General features: G+C 35.6%; 1 protein-coding gene across 3 annotated transcripts in view; it reads right to left on the bottom strand.

The window, feature by feature from the left end:
• COL4A4 (collagen type IV alpha 4 chain) overlaps window positions 1-14804 on the bottom strand; it is a 70504-nt gene that overhangs the window by 47955 nt on the left and 7745 nt on the right. For 2 of the 3 annotated variants that reach the window (XM_084529291.1, XM_084529292.1), the window contains exons 4-8: window positions 14123-14200; window positions 5621-5755; window positions 4684-4728; window positions 2928-3044; window positions 100-168 (exon numbers count right to left, since the gene is read on the bottom strand). In XM_084529291.1, coding sequence (XP_084385417.1) covers window positions 100-168; window positions 2928-3044; window positions 4684-4728; window positions 5621-5755; window positions 14123-14200 — 444 coding nt within the window. The remainder of the gene's footprint in view (window positions 1-99; window positions 169-2927; window positions 3045-4683; window positions 4729-5620; window positions 5756-14122; window positions 14201-14804) is intronic. The other variant, XM_084529293.1, reaches the window with a different exon arrangement.

Below are 14804 nucleotides of genomic sequence, written 5' to 3'. Positions count from 1 at the left end.
GTGTTTGCAACAAGCTTCACAAACAATGTTTTCACACAATTAAATTTGCCATACATTTTTTCCTACAAGATATGTTTTTTTTCACAATCAGATACTTACTGGGGGTCCTTTTCCAAAATGTGATACAAACACTGAATTTCCTTTTTCTCCTTTTTGCCCTGGATTTCCCTATAATGAAGAAAAAAAAATCTTTTATGTTAGGCTGTACTTTCCTGGTGTCCATATGCCACTAGGTAATCCACTAGAAACACCATAACTGTTTTAGCATGTTGCAGCTCTTTTATCTTACAAGACCCTTAAATGTGAAGTTTTCTTCTGGAAAGCTGAGCAAAACAACTCCTCATAGATTCTGACTCCTGCTCTGAGTATTTCCTTAGCTCTTGGCTACTTCAATATTCTACAATTTTCACAGATTTTGCCTTTAGAATGAAGTATATCAACATTACATTTTCTTTCAGTGAGTCAGTGGCTTTAAGTATTACATACACTGCCTTCTCCAAAAGTCCACGCTGTGATTTAGAAGGATCTAGTGTGTTTCTGCATACAGTTAAAAAGCTGGGAGTATGGACTGTGTTACATGCACAATATTCAACATTTCCACGTATTAGCAAATATGTTTCACAGTCTACAAAAAAAAAAAATACACACACACACACCTATAGGTCATATTTATTTTTAAAAATAAAGTTCTTGTGGTTCTTGCTGTGAAGTCCTTTGTATAACTTGGCATATCATAACACCCTCAAAACCTCAGTATGAGTTAGCAAGAGCAGATGACCACTTTTTCAAAATTTAACTGTAACATTCAATTGACTGTTAACAGCATAATACGTATATATCTGAAGAACAAATATATTAAGACATTATTTCTGATATTTTCTCCTTTGAAATCCTGACATACCAGGTACAATTTAACTGAAGTCCATAACCACTTAACTATTGATTTCAATAAACTGGGTTACTGTTTTCCATGGAGTTTAACCACTTTAAAACTTTACTGGTTTCCTGATATTATCCACTGGCTGTTCAAATCCTGAAGTCAGAATGAAACAGGGAAAGTAGTTATCCTTAGAATGATAGAATAAGAGTTACAGCTGCCTGCAGCTGGATATACCTACAGTAGATGGGATGACATTTACAGGTCACACAGCAGCTGCTAGGGAGCACATTAAGCATCTCAGAAGTTATGCTTGTCTTTCCTTATTTTACATGTCAACTCTTGTGTAATAAAAAATCTTAATTAGATTCAGTTTATTAACTGACTTAAGTAAGAACTTGCAAATAGAAATGAATCTATTTTTTTAATTTATTGGTAAGGTAAATGAAGTAAAGCTGAGGAATATGTACACAGTGCTATATAAAATTCTACAAGATTATGTTATAAATAACAAGTAACATAACAATATTAGCTGTAATATATAGTCAAGTTGGTACTTGGTGCAAGAAAATTGATTTAAAAACAGGCAATCCACACTGAGGTTGGAGTAGCATTCTTGCACTCAAGCAAATATGGTTACCATGTCTTGTTTTTCTGGATAGCCAAATTAATTTGCATTGGATTTTAGTGTGGATATCCAAGGCTACATGCCTGTTGTACCCTTTTCTTTGTAGGTTGCAAATACTTTTCTAGGCCTAACAAAAAGCATGCTCCTGGAACTGGGAGGGTTTATGCTGCAGTTTGTCCCATGTCTCATTTTTCTTTTATGTCATTTGTCTAATTATTAAAGGCAAAACTCCATTTTGAAAGCCATAAGTAGGAAAACACAGGTAAATGTAATACAGCTGAAGCCATTTTACCATTTGGAGTGTAATGGGTTACCTTGAGAGGTATAAAAAATGAGGTTATTAGCAGGTTTTTTATCAGATTGTGTGTTTGACAGTATTTACTACAGGTCCAACACTTGAACTGTATGTTTTTTCTAATTGATAAAATTTGGTAATGTCTTCACACCCCCCCTCATTGTTTGCATATGTCTGAATCAGCATCTTATTTAACTCCTACTAAACACATTCAACTTTTCATGTAAATTGCACTGCTTTTTACTGTTTTATTTAGAAAGGGAAGCACTCAGACCAACTAAGGACATATTATTAATTACTGACAAGTAAAAATTGTTTCCACAAAAGCTCAAAAACTGGTGACTACATCTGTTCAGCAAAACTTCTCTGGAGCTACAATAAGTTATATCCCTTACTGATATGAATCTGTGTTTTATCTTCATTAGAAAATCACTGCTAATCTGACTATTTAAACAATTTTAAAATGCTTTCAATTTTAACAGGAAAAGTGAACAATATGAAAGTAACAATTTCAACTGAAATTATCTCCATGTATACAGATAAACAACGAGGCAAGATTAGGTGTGCACAGAGTGATCGTGAGTAGATAGCTAAAAAGAGACATGTGAAACTGTAAGAGAATGATTTTGGAAGAGACCTACTAGTACATTTTTGTGATCTAACACTAAAAAATCTTAAAATATTACAGGACTTGTTGAAACTTCCACTGATTGACTGCTAACTCATCTCAGGTGTGTTCCTACTATTAAGGCTTTCATGAAGTTTCAAGCAGTAATAAATGGTATGTTTTCAGGGTACTCCTTCGCAGTTTTGCTTCCATAAAATGGTACTAGCTTTGGTGTGGTTAAGTACCAGGGAAACAAAGTAGAATTTAACTCTCAAGCTAGACATATATACTTAAAGGTTATAGGAACTTATTTCACATTCAAGCTCAAACTTAATCCACCAAGGCATCAAGTGTTCTTCATTCCTTTTAACCTTAGCAAGAATAGAAGGTGCCTGGAACTTCACTGTCAAGTAGAAAGCTAGTGCCACAGTGTAAAATCCTTTCATTTAAAGAGCTATTAGCTTGCAAAGGAAATGCAGACATGCAAGAATAACAGCCAATAGGAATGCCTTTAACATACACAAGGACCTCTAGGTCCAATGTATCCATTTTCGCCTGGAAATCCTGGATCGCCTCTTGAGCCATTGCAGCCATCTACACCACGTTTGCCCCTGGGTCCTTCACTTCCTGGTAATCCCTGAAAGACAGTTTACTTTTTATTAGAGACATGCCATGATACACAGAAAACTAGTTTTTAAATTAACAAAACAATTCAGGAACAAATATCACAGAACTGAAACAGAGGACATCTCACAGTGCTCCCAGCTTCATCCTCTTTACACTAGAAATGTTTTCTAGTGATTTTGTGATCTCTCTCTATATACATGTTTTTTTGTGTGATAAGAAGTGAAAAATCCTCAACTTTTTAACATGTTGTTCTTTGATGCATCACAAATATGACAGGGACAGCACTGGGTAGAGGGCCAGACTGAACTCCCATTTGAATCAATAACTAATGTGCTATTTTCTCAGGGAAAGCAGACTCCAGCTCTTTAACTATAACCTTTCCTGTGGCCGTAAAGAAAAGTCATCCTGTCTAGGAACACATGATGTAATTTTACTATTTCTAAAGGGCATACACAAAGGTCATCTGAAACAGCCTCATATTTTTTAATTGATAGGATAAAATGATGAAAAAGAAGATACAGCTTAACTCAAGTATAAAGTAATCACAGAGAATGACTATATTCCAGAATTGAGGAAGGAATTTTCCAACATAGCAAGACTTAACCAATGTAAAGATAAAGTTTAGTTCTACTTCAAGTTAGATAGTAGGCAATATAAGCAGTGAGTATTTTTGGTTCTGAAAAATAATCAGGAAAGTATCCTGGCCATTTGCCTGAAATGTTCTTGCCAATTTTACTTTCTTCTTATCTTTAAGGCACTTCAACCCAATTTGCGGACACTTTTTCCGATTAACGTTTTTCATCAAAAAGTTATACATTTCTTGGGAGTGCTAGATTTTGGCCCCATGAACTCTACATTGTACACTCTGGTAATAGTCCCATTGTCAAGTTTGGACAGCTGACATGCAGATGCTAAGATACCCACTCAGTTTCTAGTTCTGTTTTCACTTTAAAAATATAGCATTTTAACTTTGTTTGATCCATATGAAACTAATAACAGCATAAGAATTTAGTTATAAAAAACATTTTTCAAAATACTACATCTAAGAGATACTATTTTTCTTTTACCACACCCATTTCCATACTGAAAACCACATTCAGAAAAATGTATCATCAAATGCTTATATATGTAGGACTCACTTTACTACTTCAGTCTCTATTCAGGTAAAATTCAGTGATTGATTTTTTGATTTATTTATTTCCCTGCAAAAGGACTATGGGGAAAAAAAAAAAAAGTTTGAACAGAAAACAATATACAATTTGAGATAACTTGCCGAGATTTCAGGGATGTAAATAATGCAGCACGCAGGCTATAGCATATTACAGAGCCTAAGAAAATAAACTCACTGTTTTTAATCCTACCACATGCGGGTAGACTTGGGTTAGTCTCTATCTTCACTGCCCCTCTCCCCCATGGAAATGATTTACTTACCTCACTGAGATTTTGTGCAATTTGATATAAGTACTAAACACAGTCAATGTTATCCTGGCTACTTAACATTTTTGCAACATATGTAATTCTGAGGTAGTACAATAAGAATGGATGGATATAAAACCAAACAATTTATTAAGTGTATTATTCTATCAGAAGACTTGCTTTGACTTTATAGAAACCATGATTTTCTATAGCAATATTCATTCAATACGTACAGGAACACCATCTAGACCAGGAAATCCTGGGACTCCAGTTGGGCCCTAAAAACAGGTGACATAAAAAAAACAAAGTTGCTGACATCATTAACTCTTTAGAAGAAGTGACTAACTAACTAAATAAATATTATATATTGACAAACAATAAATGCTTGTTTGAAATATGAATCAAAGCCTTAATTATTATCAGAAATAAGTATCTCACAAAAGGCTTAGTATCAGACTAGCCAACAGGTACTCATGTAACAGGACAAATGTCTATTTCTCATATTCATTCTTTCTCCAACAACTATAAATATACAAAGTGAAAGTTGACTATAACTTACAACATTATTCTGTACTTAATTTCATGACCTGTTCCTGTTTTGATAATACCTGTAGCACAATTTCTATTTACAGGGCTTATATCTCACCTATTAGACACTTGCCTTAGTGATTTTAATCATCCACTAAGATGTGAAATTAGACCATTAAAATTAATATAAAGTACAAAGAGCTAAGTACAGGGATTGCACAGCTATGAACGATACAGACCTGAACTGCAGTTTATACTCCGTAAATGGCAGTAAAATTATATTTAGTGTACGGTGCTTTTAAAACCGCCTTGCTCCTCCCTCCATTCCTCCCTATTCCCCATTCCTCTGCATTCCTCCCACAGTCCTCTGAGGTTAAGGAGGATGACACGATATATACTAATCAGAAACTTGATCTTTTTCATTTTTTTCTTCTGAGAATTCTAAATTCTCAATCCAAAGGGAAAAATAATCCCTGAAATACTTTTTCCAAAGAAAGCTGTAATTGATTTCAATTAGAATTTTGGGTGAGCAAGAGGGTAGTTTGGCAAATGCTTTCTAATCATGCAGGTTCTGTTTTACTTGTTAGCATTCAACAATATATATTGTATATATCCAAAAGATATGTCTATGATGTTTCCTACCTTATCACCTTTTTCTCCAGCTGGCCCAGGCTGCCCATTCTCACCTCTCTGTCCTTTTTCCCCTGGCAGACCGGCTGGTCCTGCAGATCCCAAGGATCCAATTGGACCTTGAGCTCCCAGCTCACCAGGCTGACCCTGAAAAGAGTCCAAATAAGCCAGTGAATAATACTGTAAACCTCACAATAGGCAGCATTTTGGAGATGACTGTATGGATAAAACAAGGCTTACAATGTTATCATTCAAAACAGCTTACAGTACAGGCAGCAGATCTGTTACATGCATTAGATGCTATAGGAACAGAAGTTTCAAATTTAACAATTTGGTCAACGTGATAATTTCTTTTCATCTTCATCAGGTGTCCAGCACTACCTCTCCAAGATATCTGGGATAAATTGCAAGTTCTCCTGGGTCTATCAGTGTAACTCCTTCTGCAAGAACAAGACTCTACTGAGCATCATATTTTTGCCAATAAGTGTTGGCTCATTTTAGACAAAAGGGCTTTGTAGACATTAGAACAAATAAGAGAGTTCCCTCTCTCTTTCAAGCCACATTATATATTCATTATCTTAAGTTTTTCTAGCTCACATATCTTTTATCATCACTCTCAGATTTTAATGCCTTATATAATAGGTGTGAAGTTTCCCATAGGAAAAAATGATAGTTATTAGCAAATGCATTTACAGAAAGAATAAATTTGAATAGATTGAGTTACAAATGTTTAGGAGGCTGCAGAATGTCACTTATTTATACACAGCTCTAAATTCAATATCTGCACCTGTAGTATCATACAGATCATCTCTATGTGTTTCTATGAAGTTTTCCAAGGTAATCCATATTTTCAAGTAAAAACACTCTGCCTTACAAAACAACTGGATTTCTTAGTTTATAGCGTTGGTATGGAGTTGTTTTGGTTTTTGTTCTGTGCTACTTAACAACTATTAAATCACAGACTCAGTGCTAAGTAAAATAAGGTTTCTAGTCAAACATTTCACATATGAGCTGTCTGCACTTTCATCCTACAAAGCCTACATAATGGTCTTCGTTACTCATTTTTTCATCATAACGTTATTCATATTTTTCATTATATATCAACATAACAGTTTTGCTATAAGTTGTTTTAAGAGTGTTTTGCTTTATTTCAGAGTTAGTCCATCAGTTATACCACATCATTTAAAAAGAGAGCAAAATGGATCCCCATGCATTCCAGAAAAAAAAAAAAAAAAAAAAAAAAAAAAAAAAAAAAAAAAGGCTATGGCTTTAAGACCACTTGAGGGCAGTAAACGATGTTTCAGTACAATCTCCATTCACAGAAACGACAAACCATATATTCATTTCTATGAATGGATTTAGGAAGAACAAAAGGATAGAAATCAAAGGTGGCTGTAGACATGTATGTTAGCTCCAGGCATCAAATTACGTTGAAGTGATAGAACCAAATTCCATTCTGCTGAGTGTAGACTGAATCTGTCTGAACATAGTATTTCTCACAAATTGCAAGCAGGGCCTTAAACCATCTTTTTTTTTCTCTAAACCTCAGGGCACTAAAACTATGAAAAATAATTTAGTCTAGAGGCTAGGAAAATAAGTCCTACAAGGATAGTGGAGGACTATCTGAAAGAGTATCCTCATACACCTTGTGTTCTGTTTGTCATTACTGGCACCCCTCACTTAAACCGTGACTTTGTTTCCAATGAAGTCACTTGCAAAAATTCCAGAGCAGAATCAGCATTTTGTCTTCAGCAACAGTTGTTATAATTTTTTGATAGCAGAATTTGAAGTATACAATATTATGGAAATTAAGAGCTACAAGTATTAAAATCTGCTGATTCTACATTTTTGTTAACAATGAATGGACATTAAGGACTCTGGGTATTATTTGAATATTTGCTTGTATGGGCAATTGCAGACAGTCTGTTGGCAGTGCCTTGCACATCCTCTGTTCTAAAACTGAATTTATTCATTGAAGTACCTTTTAAAGCAGCTATGACAGACTCTTAATACTTGATAAAAAAAGACTGGACAACCATTTTAATTATAGCACAATTCTGAGTATTAGAGCAAAAAAAAAAAAGGACAAGATATTTCTCGCTAATGTTCTGATGCCTTGGTCCTAACAATGCATTTTGCTGACAACATGTTTCTGCAGCAACTTTAATATTTTTAATTAATGTGTACACTCTGCAGCCAATAGTTGAGAAATTTTTCAGATGATATATCCTTTTGGACAGTTGAAGAAACATGATTTTCAGAGTACTCAGAAAAAAGGTGAGAAACCTTATGATGGTAACTTACCCTCATAAGCAATAAACACTTCCAGGATATATGGTCCTTTAGGCTGACAAAATGCCTTCTCTAGTTGCTAAGCTATGAATTTAATTGACTCCATGGTTTATGTCTTCAGCAGGAGGTAGTGAAGTCATAAAACACAGTCACTGAATCCAGAATTCACAATAGGTTTGACAGCTGATACAACTTTAGCATGCCATGTGAAGCTGGTGGATTGTCTCTCTTTCTTTCAGCTCAAAGACTGATAATGACTGGGAGCTTTGTTAAGACCAAACTGATACCATGTCATAACATCTATTATCACATCTATTATTTGTGCCCATCCAATGTGACTACCACAGCATTACAGTCTCAGGACAGCTGTACAAATAAAGAGGATGAAGGTAGTCATGCTTATGTGGAAATGACAAATTAGCTCAGTTAAAATGGACAGAATATTATGTCTTCTCTGCCATCTGACGCCAATAAATTCATTTAGATCCTCACTGCCCTGTTAATTGTCTAGCTCAGGAACTGCCCATGTCAAGACTATGGTCTGTCATTTTAGCATGTCCTGGACTTGACCTGCAGTAAGAAACTAACTTTTGACAAAACAAGACTATATCTTTTAAAAATAAGTATGCTTCCTGTGACTAAGACTTGAAATATTTCACAATCATGCAGAAAAGCATTTAATACTGTGTAGAAAAAACAATCGCCAGGATTATTTGGAATTACTTTTTTTTGGTAGCCTGAGACACTGAAGAGCACCTGATTTTTAGATTGCCCTGAGCACTATCTGCATGAAAATCAGACATTTTAGAGGCATCTTCACTGGAAAAGCAAACAACAGTTCAAGCTATCAGAGTGAATTCTACGTTTCACTTCTTGTTATCAATAAAGTTAAAAGAAGTCCAGTTATTGCCTTCAGTTAGAATATGTTACATGCTATGTGGATGAATCAATGATACGGGAAATGGATATACCTTCTATTCTCATAAGCAAAAGCACAACTTCTCAGCAACTGCACAGAATCAGATTGTATGCAAATACTATAGTGCTCTTTTTCATTCTACACTAGACTCTGGCACTTAACCAGTCTTTTTCATTTTACCAGTGGCAGGATTGAGAAAGGGAGGGAAGTAAGAGTAGTCTGGAGGCAACAGAGAGTGTGCACAAAGGCATTTGCAGACAGATGTTTTCTTTTGTAATTTGCTTTGTGAGGTGGAAGTATCTGCTGCTACTCTAAGCTCCACTCTTGTCCTCTCCCCTTTTGGAAGAACAGGTCTTTTATACAGCCAAGCCACAGCTTCCAGTACTTGTAGGGGTGTCCATTCTGGGAAGTTTCCACTCCTCCACTGTAACTGTGTAGGACTGGGACCAAAACTTTTTCACTCAAAGTCAAGGCTTCAAAATCAACCTTCTAAATATTAACATTATCGAGATGAGATACAGATAGGAAAACACATGGCTAAGTGACTTTAAATCCTCCCTCTTTTCATTATTAGAGTAATTTTTTCTTTGAGGATCAAACAAATATATGGGATGTACTTTATTGTCAATTTGTTCAGAAATAACAGATCACATAGCGCCTTTTAAGTATTAGGTAACTTCTTTTTATAGTCAGATTTTGAGCTGATTAAATGCAGTAGTAACCCTTCACGTTTGACTTGTCTCAGCATCTAGATTATGCTACAACCTACTAGGAAATTCTGTGCTCTTTTAGCATATTTTGTAATGATACAATATGCTAGAGAACATAGTACCTGATGATGCAGCTTAACCGTAATATTTTAGTGAATCACAACAAATCACAGTGAAGAGCTGAAAAAAACAAAACATAACAAAATTGTGAAAAGTGTTAACACTGAACCATGAAAAGAAGAGGTATCCAATAAACCAGCGGGTGTCACTATTGTGTCAAAGAAGTACTGAACCAGAACGATCTTGGCACAGACACTCCAAGAAAGACAAGGGTTGAAAGCAGAGAGCTGCAAATAGACTGTCTTGGACCACAAATGACTAACATCAGATTAGCTAATAAAATAAAATAAACTTTTGCTCTTATTCCATCTCTTGAAGTGTTCAAGTCCAGGTTGTCTGGGGCTTTGACCAATCTGATCTACTGGAAGATATCTCTGCCCATGGCAGGGGAGTTGGAATTAGATGGTCTTGAAGTCCCTTTTTACTCAAATCATTCTTTGATTTTGTGATCCATTTTATTGAAACAAGTCACTGATTGGTGATAGTTGGTTGATTCAAATCTATGAAGAAGAATGATTTTGTAGGGTTTTGTAATCCTTCAAATTCTGTTGCCCAATGTGGAAAAGGTTACCAGTCTGAAGCGACTAAGAAAAACACTATTAATAGTATGATGGGACAGGAGTACCAAAAGTATTAAGGAAAGAAAATATTCAAGGACAAAAGAAGAGATAACTTATTAAATTCAAAACTCTTGAAAAATTTGGAAACATATCTAATATGAAAATTGCTAATTTACAGATGCTGTTGTTGGACACTGTGTATGAAGAACAGTCTCAAAGAGACCTTACAGTGAGGAGAATGGAGTGATCCTGTTCTTACTTCACATTCTGGAAAGTAGATTCGATTCTCTATCAGTTTAAATCATAAAATTTCTAATTTCTGAAACCAGAGAACCACTTTCTGTTCTGCTCAGCTACCAAAAAAAAAATAAAATAAAATAAAAAAAAAAATCTGCTTCAGATATAGGTCTGGGGACCGCCTTTCTCTAGGTCTGTTGTTCTATGGTTCTCAGCTAATGTAAGTGAAATACAATAGAAGTGCTACAGAAATGTGTAACTTATGTCAGGAGTCTTATATTTTAAAGAAATTAAATTGTATTTTAGCTAACATACTGAGAAAAATGGTCAAGTACAAGGCAAAAAGTGGGATAGATATGGGTTTTTTCAAATGCTAGTATGCATCTCTGATAAAGGATTCAGCTAAGCACATGCATTTTGAGATCAAATATATGGATTTTGTGTATTTTACAAGCGCTGGATATTCCATGTGAACGACAGATTGCAATTCGTTTGTGTTATTAATGTTCAGTATTTCTACACCATAGTGGCAGGCAAAAAAAGTATCGTTTAATAACACTTCTTAGGCACAAAAAATGACAATTTCCTGTTTCTCAGTTAGAAAACCTTTACACTGTGCTGTAAATTGGACTCGGTTAAGCCACTAGGAAGACATGATAACCCACAGGATCTATTAGAAAGATGTGACGAGAACAGCAATATCAGAAGACAGACCTACCACTGTGTTAAATTTCACCATTAGTATCCCACTGTCCAACTCATTTAGTATCCCTCACAAATGCTTACTCCTTACACCTCATATGCAAGACGTTCCTCTTATGTACCTCTTTGCTATGTTTTCTCCTCACTAGTATAAAAATAGGCCACTCGCTTCATCTGCAAAAGAATGAACATTGGTCTTGCTGAGTTATACTTGTTATTCACTTTGCTCCAGGCATTTCACATGATCTCATAAAGCTTGATCAGGTTGGGTCATGAATAGACGCTTGCTTTCTAAATCTACTTAACTCTATATACAAAGCCAAAGGAATTGAATGGGATCAAACTCCGTGGTCGGCACAGGACAGGTTTACAATTGGTCAGTGCTAACTGCAAACATTTTTTTAATTATCTGTTAAATACTATTAGAGCAACCAGCACTTTTTAGGCCTCTGATTCAACACTTCAAAAATTATTAAGGGTATAACTTCCCATGTTAGAGAAAGAGGGGAAAATGGAGGAAAGATTTCACTATCTCTTTGACATATCATATGAAAGAATAAAGAGGAAGATAAACTAAACCAATGAATTTGCTGTTTGCCTCTAATTACGTTGATTGCTACTGCCTCCTTAAAGTCTCCAAGTCTACTGGGAGAGAAGAGGCAAAAGAAAGTCTCAATTGTTCAGGGCTGGCACCAAAAATCATGAAGAACACTTACTGAACATCCCCAGCTCTCTCAGCCTTTCTCCATAGGAGAGGTGCTCCTCCTCTAAGGATAAGGATAAGTCTTAGACTACCATGTTCAACTGAAGAGAATAAAGAGAATGCCATACATCTGAATCCCCATGGCAAAAGAATTCAAAAATACACAACGGGGAAAAAAAGTTGGCGTGGGCTACATATACCAATGTAATTCAATTACATACACTGTTGCAGCTCACTCAGATGCTGCCTTTCTCTTTCAGTCTTTGCAAAAGCCCCCCGTATTGCAGTTGCTTGAACATAGCTGGTTGCTCTAAGTCTGGCTTTCCAGCTGGTCTGGATGACATTACTGTCCCACTGCCTTTTGCCCAGCAAGTACATGAATCTTCTAGTCTTTTTGTGCTTTCAGCACGTGTTTGCTGAGGGGACTAGCTCATCCTTATTTTTGACATCTAGCCTATTCTAAATAGCAAAAAAGGGGAAAAAAAATGAAGCACTAAGCAACAAAATGTACACTGTTACTCATATCTCCACTCCTTTACAAAGAAGGTTTATTAAATAAACTGCACACTTCTGAAATTTTAGGCTTTGATACTGTACAATTCCAGTCTTTCAATGTCCATCTATCTTGCACTTTGAAGACCAAATTGAGGAAGATGTAAACCTCTGATGAACCAGCCTGGGAGCAGAATTCAGACTGGAAAGTAGATGAAGCATGATGTTTTGCATTCTAGGAAGCTAACAACAAGATAAGTAAGGGTTTTGTTTTTTAATAAGTAGTCTCCACAAAAGCTAGGAAAGCAAAATTAGTGTGTCAGAGTGTAAAGGCAGAACACAGCAGAGAATCAACAGGATTGCAGGCTTAAAAAAAAAGATTAAGTAATACTATATAGAATAATTCAACACCATACATTAGAAAATGTTTGCAACAATCTATCTGAATGATGTTTATTTAAACTGTATTTCATACAATGGCTGTTAAGAACTTTAACTCCTTATCTATTGATGACCAGTAATAATTGCATGGCATATAAATTCCTGTTGCATTGGAGAGATTGTACTTGTCAGTGTGCATATATGTTTCAGAGCTGTTTCAGAGAAGGGTAAATTCTCAATTTACATTAGCATATGGTAATTGAATTTATTTTGAAATGTTTATTTTTATACTACGCTTCTGTTAGGCACTTAGGTCTAGACCTTGTAAGTATTTAGAAAACTAACTGCAAATCCATGAGTCATGGTTTGGTTTACCCTTGGTGGGGACAACAGCTGAAGAAAGAGCCTTACTGACTGCAGTGAATATTGATTACTGACTGATTACAGGCATGTAATTCAGAACTTCCAGACTACTGAGAGAGAACCAGATTCAGGGGGAAATTTCATCATCCTTTCTTTTTCCTCTTGCTTCACAGTTAGTTGTTTTTAAATGGTACTTCAGATCATATTTTTGGTATCCAAATCAGTCTACTCTGTAGCACTGTGAGACACTGCAATGCTGCTAGTCAAAATATTCTTCCTGGGATGCCAATTTGTTAACAGTGTTACAGAGATAGACACATCCTAGGCCCCTATTATGAAAACCCTACAGCATGGGGGAATCTTGTATAGACATAATCCTGGAGGATTAGGATAGGATCCAAGGACACCAGGGCAGTGATCATGACACAGCAAAGCATGCCGATGACTGCAGAAGCAGAGGAAGGGAAAGGTGTGCCTTGCTTTTGTGGCCACTCAGGTTGTACAGAAACAAATGGGGCATGCAGCTCTTCCAAAAACTGATCCACTATGCCCCAAACTTTATGTTTTAAGCCCAAAACATTAACATTAGTGCTTTGAAAGAAAATTGTTTCAATCACTGACAATTTTTCAGTTGCTTGGTCATCAGGGAACAAGAAACACCTAAGTTCCCACGAAACTAGTAAATGGCATAGACATTCTCTTTTAAACAACTCCTTAGGAGAAAACAAGCATAGATTTCTAAACTTAATATATTATATGATTAGGCTTTGTCTAACTTCCAAATTGATCTCAAAGAATACTTACCAAAAAAAATGGCACCAGGATTATTAGAAACATAATTTACAAGCAAACCTGTTCACAATCTTAACTTCCTTCAATGTTAGGTGTACTTCATAGCAGCAACAGAATTATGCTAGCTTGCCGTATTCAGACTTGTTTATGCTCACAAGCCATACTGATTTTAAAGAATAGCAATGTGCACAAAATGAACAGTATTTGCAACAGCAATTATCAGTAGTTCTGCTTATCACTTACTCTTGATCCTTTTTCTGGAAAGCACCGACAAACTGAACAATCCTGTCCCCCACATGGGTCAATATATGCGTATCCTCCCTAAAAATTGACAGGTTATGAATTTAATAACACACAATAGACAGCACACAGCTTATCATATGGCATGGCACTATTATTATTATTATTAAATTATTGGTTGTTTCTGAAAGAGTATAATAGGAAGAAATTGCTGTTAAAGCAAACTTATCCAGTATTGAAGAACTGAACAAAAAATGTGAATTCTCTGTTAAAATGTTATCAAAATTAATAATATATTATTTATTCCTATTTGATTAAGATATGCACTAAATTTTTTGATTTGTACACATACTGGTCAATTAGATGATTTTTAAGGCAAAACATTTGGATCCTTTTGCATATCCACAGGGCAATTCCCTGCTGAGGAAGGAACTTGCATAGCACCAAATGTCAGAATACAGCGTAGATTTTCAACTTGATGCAGAAAAGCAAAGATGGTTTTGATTTTGCAAGAAATTCAGTATTTTAGGGGAATGATGCCCACACTTTCAAGCTGGTGAGGTCTCAAGACATGCTCTTCCAGCACAGCTGGGGTGTGTCCAGACTGCTTAGCTGAGGACCATAGCAAACACAGCACTGACACAACTTGCCTGTTTGTGGTATGGACTGTCACCACAAAACACTG

This window comes from Aythya ferina (genome assembly GCF_964211825.1).
Source record: "Aythya ferina genome assembly, chromosome: 9".
Classification (NCBI taxonomy): domain Eukaryota; kingdom Metazoa; phylum Chordata; class Aves; order Anseriformes; family Anatidae; genus Aythya; species Aythya ferina.
This window is presented reverse-complemented; position numbering and strand designations above follow the sequence as displayed.